The 16676-nt window shown below is 40.3% G+C and overlaps 2 protein-coding genes across 2 annotated transcripts in view; one reads left to right on the forward strand and one right to left on the reverse strand.

Annotated features, from left to right (window-relative positions):
• The window catches only part of l3mbtl2 (L3MBTL histone methyl-lysine binding protein 2), a 25098-nt gene extending 17764 nt beyond the window's left edge, over positions 1–7334 (forward strand). Inside the window, exons 13-18 of the mRNA XM_063003130.1 lie at positions 1314–1461; positions 2747–2829; positions 2973–3207; positions 6536–6574; positions 6735–6920; positions 7041–7334. Coding sequence (XP_062859200.1) covers positions 1314–1461; positions 2747–2829; positions 2973–3207; positions 6536–6574; positions 6735–6920; positions 7041–7162 — 813 coding nt within the window. The 3' untranslated portion in view covers positions 7163–7334. The remainder of the gene's footprint in view (positions 1–1313; positions 1462–2746; positions 2830–2972; positions 3208–6535; positions 6575–6734; positions 6921–7040) is intronic.
• chadlb (chondroadherin-like b) lies at positions 7327–14148 on the reverse strand. Its single transcript, XM_063003124.1, has 7 exons — positions 13987–14148; positions 13707–13901; positions 13319–13620; positions 11481–11973; positions 10696–11382; positions 9244–9410; positions 7327–8394 (listed from the first exon to the last, which is right to left on the reverse strand). The coding sequence occupies exons 1-7, from the start codon at positions 14146–14148 to the stop codon at positions 8103–8105; spliced, it is 2298 nt and encodes a 765-aa protein (XP_062859194.1). The 3' UTR covers positions 7327–8102.
• Positions 14149–16676: the final 2528 nt, after the last annotated feature.

Raw genomic sequence — 16676 nt, forward strand, 5'->3', positions numbered from 1 at the left:
TGTGAGAAATAGAATTGTTGCTCTCCACAAAGATGGCCTGGGCTATAAGAAGATTGCTAACACCCTGAAACTGAGCTACAGCATGGTGGCCAAGGTCATACAGCGGTTTTCCAGGACAGGTTCCACTCGGAACAGGCTTCGCCAGGGTCGACCAAAGAAGTTGAGTCCACGTGTTCGGCGTCATATCCAGAGGTTGGCTTTAAAAAATAGACACATGAGTGCTGCCAGCATTGCTGCAGAGGTTGAAGACGTGGGAGGTCAGCCTGTCAGTGCTCAGACCATACGCCGCACACTGCATCAACTCGGTCTGCATGGTCGTCATCCCAGAAGGAAGCTGACGCACAAGAAAGCCCGCAAACAGTTTGCTGAAGACAAGCAGTCCAAGAACATGGATTACTGGAATGCCCTGTGGTCTGACGAGACCAAGATGAACTTGTTTGGCTCAGATGGTGTCCAGCATGTGTGGTGGCGCCCTGGTGAGAAGTACCAAGACAACTGTATCTTGCCTACAGTCAAGCATGGTGGTGGTAGCATCGTGGTCTTGGGCTGCATGAGTGTTGCTGGCACTGGGGAGCTGCAGTTCATTGAGGGAAACATGAATTCCAACATGTACTGTGACATTCTGAAACAGAGCATGATCCCCTCCCTTCGAAAACTGGGCCTCATGGCAGTTTTCCAACAGGATAACGACCCCAAACACAACCTCCAAGATGACAACTGCCTTGCTGAGGAAGCTGAAGGTAAAGGTGATGGACTAAACCCAATTGAGCACCTGTGGCACATCCTCAAGTGGAAGGTGGAGGAGTTCAAGGTGTCTAACATCTACCAGCTCCGTGATGTCATCATGGAGGAGTGGAAGAGGATTCCAGTAGCACCCTGTGCAGCTCTGGTGAATTCCATGCCCAGGAGGGTTAAGGCAGTGCTGGATAATAATGGTGGTCACACAAAATATTGACACTTTGGGCACAATTTGGACATGTTCACTGTGGGGTGTACTCACTTATGTTGCCAGCCATTTAGACATTAATGGCTGTGTGTTGAGTTATTTTCAGAAGACAGTAAATCTACACTGCTATACAAGCTGTACACTGACTACTCTAAGTTATATCCAAGTTTTATTTCTATAGTGTTGTCCCATGAAAAAATAAAATAAAATATTTGCAGAAATGTGAGGGGTGTACTTTTTTTTTTTTTTTTTTTTTTTTTTTTTTAAATTGTATTTGTAATTGTAAGTAATTGTTGGTTTTTCCCATGGAAGCACATTACATAATTACATTTTATACAATCTCTGATTCCTTTCTCTGGTCACACAGGTGCTCTTAGATGGATACCTTATGGTCAGTATTGATGGTGTGGAGATTGGAGATGGTTCGGACTGGTTTTGCTACCACGCCAGCTCGCATGCTATTTTACCCACAGGATACTGCCAAATCAATAACATACCCCTTACTTTTCCACCTGGTATGAGCTAAGTTTGTACCCTTCACTCTTACGTCACATTTACCCATTATTACACGTTACTGATATTGTCTTTTATTCTGTATAATTTGAGTAACATGCACATGTAACATTTTTAATATTGTAATTCTGCAGGAGACTTTTAATTAGTAGATATTACTGGAACATGGGTACTGGGTAACTAAAGAGCCTTAAAATGCTAAAATAACATCTAACAAAATAGCAAAAGTGGAGACTTAAATAAAAATATTTAACATACATATTTTTATAATTTGCATATGTTTATTTGATGTTGGTATTAATAAAAATGCCTACATCTTACAACCTCAGTTCCAAAAAAGTTGGGACAGTTTAAAATTTGTAATTAAAAACATAGAGCAATGAGTTTCCTTTTCAATCTGTATTCAATTAAAACAGTGCAAGATGTTTAATGATTCAACTAATCAATGTTTATCCATGTTATCTTTGTGTATACACACTCATTCAGTTGGGAACGATGTACATTTATAACCATGTTACAATTTTTTTTAAACAATATTTAAGAATAGTTTATGAACTTGGGACACCGGCTGTTGTAGATAGTGGATTAACAAAAAAACTGCTTTATAAAAGACAGGATGGTTCTTTACCTGGAGAACATAAAGTCCATTATCTGTATAAAACCTATTTTAGAGACATTTTGTAAAATGCAATAAATAAAGAATATGTGACTTGTTAATTCTCTTGAATTTTTGTTTAATTGACAAAAGTACAAAAAAAGGACAGAGCGCACTGTTAAATGTGCACAATGTTTGTCACTGCGTGAGAAATTGTCATGCTACAATGATAATTATAGCTGCATGGACTCTAAGTTACTTTGGAAAAATAGGGCGGCACGGTGGCCAAGTTGGTAGCACTGTCGCCTCACAGCAAAAAGGTCCTGGGTTCAATCCCCAGGTGGGGCGGTTCAGGTATTTTCTGTGTGGAGTTTGCATGTTCTCCCCGTGTCTGCGTGGGTTTACTTCGGTTGCTCCGGTTTCCTCCCACAGTCCAAAGACGTGCAAGTGAGGTGAATTGAAGACAAAATTTGACAAAATTGTCCAAGACTGTGTTTGATATAACCTTGTGTGAACTGATGAACCTTGTGTCATGCATGTAACCAAAGTGTAAAACGTGACGTTAAATTCTAATAAAACAAAACAAACAAACTTTAGAAAAATAAAAAAACAAAGCTGTCATGCATGTGTAAAAATGATTTTTATTAAATCTACAGTATATTACCATTCTGAAATTTTTTTTTCTTTTCTAGGCTACACTGAGGCAACCTTTACATGGTGTGAATATCTGGAAAAAATGAACGCAGTGGCTGCTCCACGCAGATTATTCAGCACAGTACAGTTTCTCTTATATTCTGATTCTTTTAAACTTTATTTGTAATAAAAGCTTCTGTAATATTTCTATCTACATTTTACTCAAACAGTCTGAGCAACACTCAGCTGACTATAGCTAACACTTCACTTATTTCCCTTATCCAGGATTTTGTCGGGCATGGCTTTACTCCAGGCATGAAGCTGGAGGCAGTGGACCTGATGGAACCTCGGCTGGTATGTGTGGCCACTGTTAAGCGCTGTGTGGGCCGTCTGCTCTTGCTGCACTTTGACGGCTGGGAGTCCGAGTTTGATCAGTGGGTAGACTGTCAGTCACCTGATATATACCCTGTAGGATGGTGTGAGCTCACTGGATACCAGCTTCAGCCTCCCCTTGGCACAGGTAAGAGAACTCATGTAATTGAGATCAGTATAATATCTTGTGCCTAAATAAAAAAAAGATATTTAAGTTTGCCTGAGAATAAGCCATTTAAAATATTGTATTGAATGGTATGCAGGATTATGTTACCAATTCCTGCCTCAGTACAATGCCAATACTTCATTAAGTTGTAGCTATGAATCAACATCATCCAAAAATTTCAGCTGACTTTTCTGGGCTCAAGCTTATTTGAGATGGACTGATGCAATCATTTATGGAAACAATGGACATTGTGTTTTCCAGGTCAAAGAGGAAAAAACATTCTGACTGTTTTCAACGTGAAGCTTAAAAGCCAGCATGGTATTGGGGTGTGTTGGTGCCAGTAACATGGGTAGCTTCCACATCTGTAAAGGCACCATTATCGCTGAGGCGACATACAGAACATACACATTTTGATCTAGACGATGTCTTATTCAGAGATGCTCCTTCTTGTTTCAGTGAGACAATGCCAAGCCACATTTTGCACATTACAACAGCGTGAATTGTTATTATGAGTGACCACCTACTGGCATGTTTTTGGAACAAAGGGAAGAAACCCATGCATAAACTGTGACAACTTGCTAAATTACACTTAGACAGGACCTGGCATCCTAAAGCTGACTGGCACCAACACTACCTGACTGTCTTGCAGTTTTAGTAATATTAGAGTGTACAGTTTGTATTTATGTAGTCCTAAAAGTATGTAGGTTGATTAAGAAAAAGTATTAAAAAAGTCATAAAAAAAGACATTCAGAATTTTTAAATTTATCACATGCTGTTGCTTCTCAGGAAGAATATTTATTGCAAATCAACATACTGTTTCTGTGAATTTCAATAATATTTTTACCATTTAAAATACTGTTATGAATTGTATGCAGGATTATGTTGCCAATTTTTACCTCAATACGATGCCTTATTACTCCATTAAGCCACGGAAGCCATGAATCAACCCCCAAAAATGCCGCCGAGTTCTCTGGGCTCAGGTTCGTCTAAGATGGACTGGTGCAAAAGTTCACTTTTAAAATTGTTTTTGGAAACAATGGACGTTGTGTTCTCCAGGCCAAAGAGGAAAAAATATTCTGACTGTTACCAACATGAAACTTAAAATCCAGCGTGGTATTGGGGTGTGTTGGTGCCAGTAACACGGGTAGCTTCCACATCTGTAAAGGCACCATTAATGCTGAGGCGACATACATAACATACATACAGTGTATCACAAAAGTGAGTACACCCCTCACATTTCTGCAGATATTTAAGTATATCTTTTCATGGGACAACACTGACAAAATGACACTTTGACACAATGAAAAGTAGTCTGTGTGCAACTTATATAACAGTGTAAATTTATTCTTCCCTCAAAATAACTCAATATACAGCCATTAATGTCTAAACCACCGGCAACAAAAGTGAGTACACCCCTAAGAGACTACATCCCTAAATGTCCAAATTGAGCACTGCTTGTAATTTTCCCTCCAAAATGTCATGTGACTCGTTAGTGTTACTAGGTCTCAGGTGTGCATAGGGAGCAGGTGTGTTCAATTTAGTAGTACAGCTCTCACACTCTCTCATACTGGTCACTGAAAGTTCCAACATGGCACCTCATGGCAAAGAACTCTCTGAGGATCTTAAAAGACGAATTGTTGCGCTACATGAAGATGGCCAAGGCTACAAGAAGATTGCCAACACCCTGAAACTGAGCTGCAGCACAGTGGCCAAGATCATCCAGCGTTTTAAAAGAGCAGGGTCCACTCAGAACAGACCTCGCGTTGGTCGTCCAAAGAAGCTGAGTGCACGTGCTCAGCGTCACATCCAACTGCTGTCTTTGAAAGATAGGCGCAGGAGTGCTGTCAGCATTGCTGCAGAGATTGAAAAGGTGGGGGGTCAGCCTGTCAGTGCTCAGACCATACGCCGCACACTACATCAAATTGGTCTGCATGGCTGTCACCCCAGAAGGAAGCCTCTTCTGAAGTCTCTACACAAGAAAGCCTGCAAACAGTTTGCTGAAGACATGTCAACAAAGGACATGGATTACTGGAACCATGTCCTATGGTCTGATGAGACCAAGATTAATTTGTTTGGTTCAGATGGTCTCAAGCATGTGTGGCGGCAATCAGGTGAGGAGTACAAAGCTAAGTGTGTCATGCCTACAGTCAAGCATGGTGGTGGGAATGCCATGGTCTGGGGCTGCATGGGTGCAGCAGGTGTTGGGGAGTTACATTTCATTGAGGGACACATGAACTCCAATATGTACTGTGAAATACTGAAGCAGAGCATGATCCCCTCCCTCCGGAAACTGGGTCGCAGGGCAGTGTTCCAGCATGATAATGACCCCAAACACACCTCTAAGACGACCACTGCTTTATTGAAGAGGCTGAGGGTAAAGGTGATGGACTGGCCAAGCATGTCTCCAGACCTAAACCCAATAGAACATCTTTGGGGCATCCTCAAGCGGAAGGTGGAGGAGCGCAAAGTCTCGAATATCCGCCAGCTCCGTGATGTCGTCATGGAGGAGTGGAAAAGCATTCCAGTGGCAACCTGTGAAGCTCTGGTAAACTCCATGCCCAGGAGAGTTAAGGCAGTTCTGGGAAATAATGGTGGCCACACAAAATATTGACACTTCAGGAACTTTCACTAAGGGGTGTACGCACTTTTGTTGCCGGTGGTTTAGACATCAATGGCTGTATATTGAGTTATTTTGAGGGAAGAATAAATTTACACTGTTATATAAGCTGCACACAGACTACTTTTCATTGTGTCAAAGTGTCATTTTGTCAGTGTTGTCCCATGAAAAGATATACTTAAATATCTGCAGAAATGTGAGGGGTGTACTCACTTTTGTGAAACACTGTATGTTGATCTAGACGATGTCTCAAAGATGTTCCTGCTTGTTTCAGTTAGACAATGCCAAGCCACGCTGTGCACATTACAACTGCATGACTTCTCAGTACGAGAGTGACCATCTACTGGCATGTTTTTGAAACAAAGGGAAGAAACCCATGCAGAAACTGTGACAACTTGCTAAATTACACTCAGACAGGTTCTGGCACCCTAAAGTTGTCTGGCACCAACACTACCTGACTGTCTTGCAGTTTTAGTAATATTAGAATGTTACAGTTTGTATTTATGTAGTCCTACTTAGGTCTAAAAGCACAATCGATTAAGAAAAAATCAAGTATTAAAAAAGGAAGAATACTTATTGCAAATCAACATAATGTTTCTGTGAATTTCAATAATATTTTTACATCTGTGTTAATCTGTGAATAATGTATTGTATGTGTTTAATTTTGTTTTATTCATGTGTATTGTTTTGCAGAACCAGAGGCACGTCCAAACAAAAAAGTTGGCAGAAAGAGTATGTTCCTTGTTTCCTTCCTGCGTTTTTGGACAGCCTTTATCACTGTGCTAATTGTTTTCTATGAATCTATATAAATTTAAAGCTCAAGTTTGCTCACAAAAAAGACCTGCATTTTGCCCCATCCATTTTCACAAATTTACATTCCTGGTCATTTCAGAAAGACGAGTTGCAAAGAAAAAAACAGCAGATGATGAATCAAAATCTCCACCTCAAGATCTGCAGTCGGAAGAGAACTCTGCTCCGACTCAACTCGAAGACGTGCCAAATCTGCCCACAGACACACCTACGCCACCTCCAGTCATGCCAATAATCAGCCACCTAAAGTCAGAGGCTCTGGAACGGAGTATGTACCTGCAGTGTTCTCATTTTTTAATAGTTTAACTTTTCTTACCTGTTTAGCCAGCACAAATTCAATCAACTTGCTTATTATTGATTATCCTAATGTAGCCTCTATTTTTAATAGTTATTTCAGTGAAAGTAGAGGAAATGGAGATGGAAACTGCCATCACTCCTGACCTTCATGGTGATGAGAGCAGCTTTCTTACACCACTTGCTGTACTTAAAAAAGAAGAAGCCCCGGAATGAGTCACACACTACAGGGACCTGGGAATTACGGACAGATTCTACTAAAAAACTACAAATTTAATCCTGAATGCTTACATTTATGTTTCATCCAGGTGTGCTGTGTGAGAACATGGATGAAACACATGTACTGTATATATACACTGTATATAAAATGGCAATTTTGCATTCAACACTCAAATGTGTACTTTCTTTATTTCGTAATAAATGTACAAATTAATCACATTGTAATAAAACAAACTTTTGGTTTAGATTCAGGTAATAATTCTTTTTTTTTTTTTTTTTTTTTTTTTTTTTTTTTTTTTTTTTTTTATAATTATTGTTCATGCATTTTTCCTTTTTAGTCCGAATTTAGTTGTATTTAATTATCCAGCTGTATTTCCTCTACTGCTGCAGACCCCTATCCAGACCTAGGAGGGTTGTACATAACGCACACCCCCTTTGACTTGTGTAGTCGGCAACTGCATGATGGGGGTTCACACAGGGATCAGTATCACTACAGACTCACGCACTGCTCTCATTAATCACCATCTCTGTGGTGGCCTGTTCGACCAGCCAGCAGGGGCCACAACTGCAGCAGTAATGAGGAATCCTGTTGACCCACCCACCCTCAGACATAGCCATTCATGTCTATGTGGGAACTCCACTGGCCGATAGCAAAGCTGAGTTTTGAACTCGAGAGCTTAAGATCTCAGTAGTTGGCTAGTGCTTTGGACCACCGTGCCACCTGAGCGCCTGGATCATGGTAATTCTATAGGGTTCCAAAGTTTTGTAAAAGTACAATGCTATTATCTAGTACTTATTTAAGAAAGTGGGACACTTTCATTTCACTGGTGGGTGGGACAGGTTAGATATTATAATATGGATATGTGTATTTTTTCTGCAGAAGTACAGCATACAGTTCTTGTTTCTGGTTTACATATTTTGATCATTATTTCTGTGATCACACTGTTTTTTGTTTATTGGCACTGGGTTTCTGAATTGATTTTTTGTTTGCACTCTTTTGCAGCTTAGATTTGGATTGACTTTTACTTGTTTTGATCAGTTTTGGTGCACTAATCACAGGTTTATATTTTGTGGTCTTTGATGCTTTGGAGATCTTGGGGCTCTGTGCAGGAGGAGGCCCATATCCTGGACAGCTCTTAAAGACATGAATGTCCTTTACATTCTGGCCTTTAAGCTCTGGTGGGTTACCACAGGTGGCCCTAACCTTCAGGTTGACCTTCTCTATCCACCTGTAAGCAAAAAAAAGAAATCCAAAAAGGTTCAGCCAGTATGTAAAAATACATAATTGATATTATTTACAATTAAAATGAGGTTCATATTATATGCATATGCAAGTGAGGGACATTTGAAGTGTCCACATAGCTCAGTGTCAAAAAACTATTCATACATTTCAATTATCTTTATTCATTAATATTAATACATCTTTTTACTTTAATGAAAGGACACTTTTATTTAAAGACTTTTGACCAGAGACAATCCATTGTGGGGTCTTGGCCATGTGTGTATGTATATGTCTGACCATACAATAGGACCACTGGGAATTGGAACCTTGGATTCCAGTGGTAGTGAGCAAGAGTAATTTACCACAGTGCCACCTGCTTACCTTGGTAGAATATTAAGTAACAAAAAAATTTGAGTATTTGCTTTCCCCTTACATGTCCTACATTGTGTGCACGTGTTGTATTGCAGAATGTGTGGCAAAATGTTTAGAGCACTCGGTGCCAGTGTCAATAACAGCTGTTGGTTTATAATCTGTAATATATTTTTATTCTATTGTAGCTAATGTGTTCTAAAGTAGTCCATCATAATTTGAACACCTAAACTCAGTAATCTTAATGCCAGATTGTATGATAAAAATTAAATTTATTGTAATAGAGCTTATTAAGTCATTCTAACCAATCATGTTCCTGCACCTAATGTACACATAATGTAAAAACATTAAGTGAACAAACAGTGACAATTCACTGTCATTTAGTGCCATAAAAGACATTAGATAATGATAGTAACTCACCACTGAATTATACAGTATTTTTGTCTTGTTTTACTATCGTCTAATAAGAAATAATGAAGCTTCTTACTTGCGCAAAGGCAGAAGTGGGCAGTCACACAGTAGTGGATTTTCTGCCAGATTTATGACTTCAATCCCTGTTAGTGGACTCAAGTCAGGCACCTCCTCAAGCTTGTTCCCTTCCAACAGAAGACTCTGCAGGCCAGACCCGAGGCCTGCAAGTGAATCATTTGACATCTGTGGATGCAAAGGACATTCAATTTAGCTTTAATTATTCTGCAACATGTAACTCACATCTGTGATCTGATATTTAAGCTATTCTCAGAAGCACATCGACATTACTCATATTTGTTTAAAAGCCAAAAACTTGGTCATAATGATTTGAGAAGGTTGGCCATTTCACAATCAGTGAAAATCAGTGTGATGTTCTTTAAGTTAAAAGTTTAAGTTGAAAGTGTACATTCACTTCTAACTTAACTTATAATATGAATGCTAAAATTAATTAAACATCTTAGATTATGAATCTGGGGTTCTATCAAGTCACTTAATCATTATCCATGGACTCCTACTTTCTTTGTTGGTAATTAATTTTTTTTTTCTATTTTATTTATGCATTTTCTTCCAATTTTAGCATGGTCAATTTGTCTTCCACTGCTGTGGGTCCCCTGATTGCAGTCGAGGTGGGTATATTGCTGCTCACGCCTCCTCCGACCCGCACACAGCCCTTTTGCGGAACCCTTTTTCACCTATGCACTTTCTCTATGTGCCAATTAGGGTCCTTACACAGTGTTTGAAGACCCCACCCACATAGTCCATTAATTAGAGGCTGCTGCTTGAACGTTTTGGATGGGTAACATTGTACACAATCAAGCAGGTTATAAAAGAATAAATAGTAGAATGTCTGTCATATGCACATTCTTTTTCTGCATATCCCTTCTGATTTGGAATCTGGGACCAGAGCGCAGGGTCAGCCATTATATGAGGCTCCTAAAACCGAGAGGGTTAAAGGTGTTGCTTAAGGGCCCAACAGTGGCTGCATGGCAGAGCTGGGATTCAAACACTCAATCTTTTGATTAATAGGCCAAAGATCTACCCACTAGGCTACCACTGTCCTTAACGCTACCATAAGCTTAGTTATCACCATGCAAGTAAGCAAAGCTGTCTGCTTCTGCTATAAAATACTTCTTTTTTGTGTGGCAGCATCTAAGCCCTAGCTTGCTTGACTGTGGACAAAATCCTCCATGTTTTAGCAGCCTTTAAACCCTGATTTTTTTTTTTTTATTATTGGCCATCTGGTTTTCTTTTAATAAAAGGCAGGAGACCACTGCTCCATGTACTTTTTAAAGGAAGCAGCCAAACTATGAAAGTCTTTTTCATAGACAGAAGACAGATAGTGTCACTTTTGTTGTGTTAGTGGATTTTATGCACACCAGTTTATGATCAGATTTGATTGAACACAACTGATGAATAATGACCATTATGTTGTTTTATTTTTAAAGCTGTAAGTGGGGTTTTTTCTTACCTTTTCTAAACTCATGTTATCAAGGTAAAGATGTTTCAAAGAGCTTGCAACTGATCGAAAAGCCTCTGCTCCAATCCAGCGAATAGCATTATAAGACAAGCGTAGATTCACTAAGCTACTGGTCTTTGAGAAAGCATTACTTGGCACACCCTTCAGTTTGTTGTGGTCTAAGTGCAGTGTTTCAAGGTCAGGTGCTGTGTCGAAAGTCTTGGGAGCAATGCTGGTAATTGAGTTCCTGGTAAGAAAGAGACCCCTTAGCTTCTCAGCACCCGACAAAACTCCTGCCTCGAGCTTAGTAATGGCATTGTTTTCTAAATGAAGATTCAGCAAACCAGGCAGCAGCTTAAAAGCTCCTTTGGGGAACTGGGTAAATCGGTTCTTTTCTAAATGGAGGTATGTAAGCTGGGGCAGACCCTTGAACACATCTGGGCTTAGTGAGGTAAGGTCATTCTCTGAGAGGTAGAGATAGACCAGAGCCTTCATACCGCTGTAGGCCCCACTTTCCACATCATGGATCTTGCAGCGCTGCAGATGAAGTGAAATCACCTCTGGCATGCCTGGGAAACTGTTTTTGGGGATGTAATGGAAATGATTATCACGCAGGTCTAGCAAGCGTGTATCTGGAGAAAAGCCTCGAGGGACTTTGGTGTGACCCTGTTTCTCACAGGATGAGTGATGGTTCTCAGCCTAGAGACAAAAATACAAAACAAAATCAGTATTTTATTAATAATAAATGAAATCATGGAAAATGCTTCATGCTTTAGTGGACAATGATTTACACTTACCTCACAGACACAGTTATCCGGGCACTTGACTTTGTTAGGAGGTGGGGTTGTCATTGGTGGTGGAAGTTCCTCCCGCTCAGCTTTCAGCATGGCCTCCTGACTCTGGCATCGTAAATCAAAAGGCTGCACTGACTCCAGGCTTTCATCAGACAGGTGTGGTGGACCTCTACACGTTCCTCCAAGTCGCACCCGCTCCTGTATTGCCCATTCGCGTAATGGACGCAGGTAACAGCTGCAGTAGATTGGGTTGCCTTTCAGGTTGAGACGAGTCAATGTAGGTGAACCAGAAGCCAGAGGTTGTAGGAGGCGCAGCTGGTTGTGGCTGAGATCCAAATGGGTGAGCTTGGGTGAGAGCACAACAGCTGTGCTGGAGAAGTCCTGTAGGGAGTTGTGATTCAAAAAGAGGTGAGTAAGCTTTGCCATAGACACTGTCTCCTCTCCAATATAGGTCATGGGATTGTAACTCAAGTCCAGACGAGTAACTCCAGGAAGTCTAAGAGGAGGAAAAATAAATCCATAAAAAATTCTAAGATGATGAGATGAATTCTAAGATTCAGAAAACTTGGAAGTTAGGCATTAGATGTATTTTAGAAATGCAGTCAGCTTCAGACAAAAGTAATAGAAAATTTGGTTAATTAGCTCAGTCTGACACTGAATTTGTTTGAATGGCTTTGTTTGTCATATATACACCAATCAGGCATAACATTATTATAACCTTCACGTTTCTACACTCACTGTCCATTTTATCAGCTGCACTTAACATATAGAAGCACTTTGTAGTTCTACAATTACTGACTGTAGTCCATCTGTTTCTCTACATACCTTTTTAGCCTGCTTTCACCCTGTTCTTCAATGGTCAGGACCCCCACAGGACCACCACAGAGCAGGCATTATTTAGGTGGTGGATCATTCTCAACACTGCAATGCTGATGGAGTTTTTAAACACCTCACTGTCACTGCTGGACTGAGAATAGTCCACCAACCAAAAATATCCAGCCAACAGCGCCCCATGTGCAGCGTCATGTGACCACTGATGAAGGTCTAGAAGATGACCAACTCAAACAGCAGCAATAGATAAGCGATCGTGTCTGACTTTACATCTACAAGGTGGACCAACTAGGTAGGAGGGTCTAATAGAGTGGACAGTGAGTGGACACAGTATTTAAAAACTCCAGCAGCGCTGCTGTGTCTTATACACTCATACCAGCACAATACACACTAACACACCACCACCATGTCAGTGTCACTGCAGTGCTGAGAATGATCCACCACCCAAATAATACCTACTCTGTAGTGGTCCTGTGGGAGTCCTGACCATTGAAGAACAGCATGAAAGGGGCTAACAAAGCATGCAGAGAAACAGATGGACTACAGTCAGTAATTGTAGAACTACAAAGTGCTTCTATATGGTAAGTGGAGCTGATCAAATGGACATTGTGTGTAGAAACAAGGAGGTGGTTTTAATGTTATGGCTAATCATTGTACCTGTATATCTATTATAATTTTTTTTATGCATATCCCAGCTGGGGCCAGCCATTATACAGCGCCCCTGGAGCTGGGAGGGTTAAGGGCCTTGCTTAAGGGTCCAACTGTGGCTGCATGGCAAAGCCTGGATTCAAACACATAACTTTTTAATTGATAGCCCAAATCTCGACTCACGAGGCTACCACTGTCCCTAAATTTTGCTGGCGGGGAACCTACTGCCTGGTTCAATCCCCCAGACAAATTCCTTTTTGCTTTCATCAGCTTCTCATCAGGAATAATAGATAAACAGTTTGAGATGTCTTTATTACCTTAAAGTACACAAGAGAATTTCAGGGGTATTACTTTGTGCTTACCTGGTCATGGTCTCAGTGGGAAAAAACTGCAGCTCATTGTTATCAAGGCTCAGGCGGGTAAGTGTGAAGAGACCTGCGAAAGCCTCAGTGTCAAGGTAGTTAAGAGCGTTGTGACTAAGTCGTAACCAGTTGATGTTCTGCAAGCCTTGAAATGCCATGTTTGGTATGTAAACCAGTTGGTTGTGGGTAAGGGAGAGAAGGTTAAGAGACCCCAGCTGTGAGAAGGCTCCAGGCTGGATCTCCTCTATTTTGTTGTTGTCGATAAGAAGTTGCTTTAGGGAGGAGAGCCCATCAAATGACTCCTGTGATCGAGATGAAAATCATTAAATAACTTTATAATCACCAAAGATACACAGTAACATTAAAAAGTCTATACAAATCTTCTCACCTGATACAGGATGTCAATGTCATTGTTGGCCATGTTGAGAAAGACCAAGCGCCCAAGACCACGGAAGGCGCCTTCTCGCACTTTGTGAATACCAGTACGTTGGAGAGACAAGTGAGTAAGGTAAGGCGTGTGTGTGAATGCTCTTGTGGGAAGCTCCTGTATGGTATTACCTCTCAGGTCCAACTTAACTGTGATCTGAAAAGGATGCATATTTAAAGCTTTAGCATGACTTTGTATTCAATGTTAGGGATTTATTGTGGCTTGACTGTACCAGGTGTACCTCATCAATGGTGGATGGAATCTCAGTCAGATTCTTGCTGATGCAAGCCACTGTTAACTGAATACTGTCACATGTGCAGAATTTAGGGCACTTTCCCGGCTCCACGTTCCGAATGCCCAGGAGAAGCAGTAATATAATGACCCATGTATGGAGAAGAAGCATCTTTGGATCTATAAGTACACGGCAGCGATGAATCTTACAATTACTGTCTGGCACATAAGCAGTGATTTTTCTTTTTTACAGGATACACACAGTCTACATCTGTAAGTACTGTGTAAACCTTGCTTAGTCATAACATTTCCCACTCATTTTATTTTCATCCACTCCATCCTGGTCAGTGTCTGGCTCAACTGGGAAACACTGTGGACAGGGCTCTATCACCCTCTCTGCTGTGGTGGGTAAGTGTAATAGACTATATGATATAACAGAATGCTATGTTAGCTGAACGTCATAAAAATGGACAAAACAAATGCCATCAAAACTAAGACCACATAAAAATCTACATACTGTATATTCATTCAATTTGGGGGGCACAGTGGATCAGTGGGTAGCACTTCGGGAGCTCAGGTTTTCTCCCTCAGTCCAAAGTTGCGTTAGGTGAACTAGAGATACATAATTGCCAGTTTATGACATGACATAACATGACAGTGTTTGACAATGACCTGACATGGGTAGCACTGTCGCCTCACAGCAAGAAGGTCCTGGGTTCGATCCCCAGGTGGGGCGGTCCGGGTCCTTTCTGTGTGGAGTTTGCATGTTCTCCCCGTGTCTGCGTGGGTTTCCTCCCACAGTCCAAAGACATGCAAGTGAGGTGAATTGGAGATACTAAATTGTCCATGACTGTGTTTGTGTTTGAATCTTGTATAATGAGTAACTACTGTTCTTGTCATGAATGTAACCAAAGTGTAAAACATGACGTTAAAATCCCAGTAAACAAACAAACTAAAGTCTTTAATGTAACCAAAGTGTAAATCATCACCCTAAAATCCTAATAATTAATTAATAAATAAAATATTAATTGAATTGATCACTTAAAGACCAGCATGTAAAAGGTATGAACAATGTTTTCATGTTTTCTAGTAGAATGTTTTTATTGGTACTGATTGCACGAAGTAAGTAAGTAGGAATTTCGGCTCTCTCAGGGATTTCTTACACAGACAGCATTCGATTAGGTACTGGACTCCAATCAAAATGCTTTAAAGTCAGGGTGAGATTTTTGTGGGGGTGTCCAGTTTCTTTTCTTTTTTTTCAGACAGTGTTGCAGTGTTCTAGCAGAAACCTAAATAGAACAGTTTGCAGTTTTCTTTCTTACACAGGAGACATGTGAACGTTTCAGCAAGTTCTACAGATATTAGCAGGTCTTTTTGCATTTACACCTTTTAAAAACTTATTCAGTATTACATGCTTGTATTTCTGGTATAATCTTAAATGCTTTTGTAAACCTGTTCAGTGTTTTGTAGTTGTCTTTTATTGTCAAATGATTAGACAGCATTTTGTGTGACTAATGAAATATTTACAGGTAAAACATACATGATTTGTTAGACTCCCTTTATTATTTAGTTTACTGACAGTTTTATGCATTAGATTTGCTGAATTAAATAACAGTGTGAAGCTCATAGCTTCGCCTACAATGACAGCCTTACCATTTAAATTGTGATATTATTTACAGTAAGACAAAAGAGCTCATTCATGTAGAAATTCTTATTGTTACAGATTGTATCATTTTACAAAACAAAATAATGTTTTAACAAAGGTTACTAAAACACTACAACTGCTCATTCATTGATATCAATCAAATATATAAATGCAGGTAATTCAAACTTTTCAGCTTCACAAAAAAATTCTGAATCTTACCTGCTTTTAGTGTGAAGAACCCACCACAGCTCACATGGACTGGTAAGCACCAGAGCCTGAGGAATTTGCCGTGGTGTGGTGAGGTGGCTGTGTGTGTGTAGTGTGCTTTAGGGCTGCAGGGACACGGACACACAATGGCTCAGTGTTTCATACTACACTCTCAGCCAGATTGGCCCTCGCAAACATACCACCTTGTGTACATATCTCCTCTCCAATTACTCTAGTACTGCTGTGGCCCCTATGAAGACCCTCTGTAATGGTGGTGACTTTCTGATCAAGTTGTTTTGTGTAAATGTGCAGATCATCGTAGCACCAAATTAGATAAATAATGACTGACTTATGTTTATTATTTAGACACTAAATGGAGTAAAACAGTACATGTAAAGGCTTATATAAGCATTAGTATCATAAGCTTAGATGCTACTGCACACAAGCCCCCTGCTACTTGCTAATTGCAGGAGTAGTTGGAATCCAAAGTCATTATCTCACACATGTACACCCATCAGGCATAACATTATGACCACCTCCTTGTTTCTACACACACTGTCCATTTTATCAGCTCCAATTACCATAATTGAGCACTTTGTAGTTCTACAATTACTGACTGTAGTCCATCTATTTCTCTACATACTTTTTTGCCTGCTTTCACCCTGTTCTTTAATGGTCAGGACCCCCACAGGACCACCACAGAGCAGTTATTATTTGGGTGGTGAAACATTCTCAGCACTGCAGTGACACTGACATGGTGGTGGTGTGTTAGTGTGTGTTGTGCTGGTATGAGTGGATAAGACACAGCAATGCTGATGGAGTTTTTAAATACCTCGCTGTCACTGCTG

This window comes from Trichomycterus rosablanca, chromosome 10 (genome assembly GCF_030014385.1).
Source record: "Trichomycterus rosablanca isolate fTriRos1 chromosome 10, fTriRos1.hap1, whole genome shotgun sequence".
NCBI lineage: Eukaryota > Metazoa > Chordata > Actinopteri > Siluriformes > Trichomycteridae > Trichomycterus > Trichomycterus rosablanca.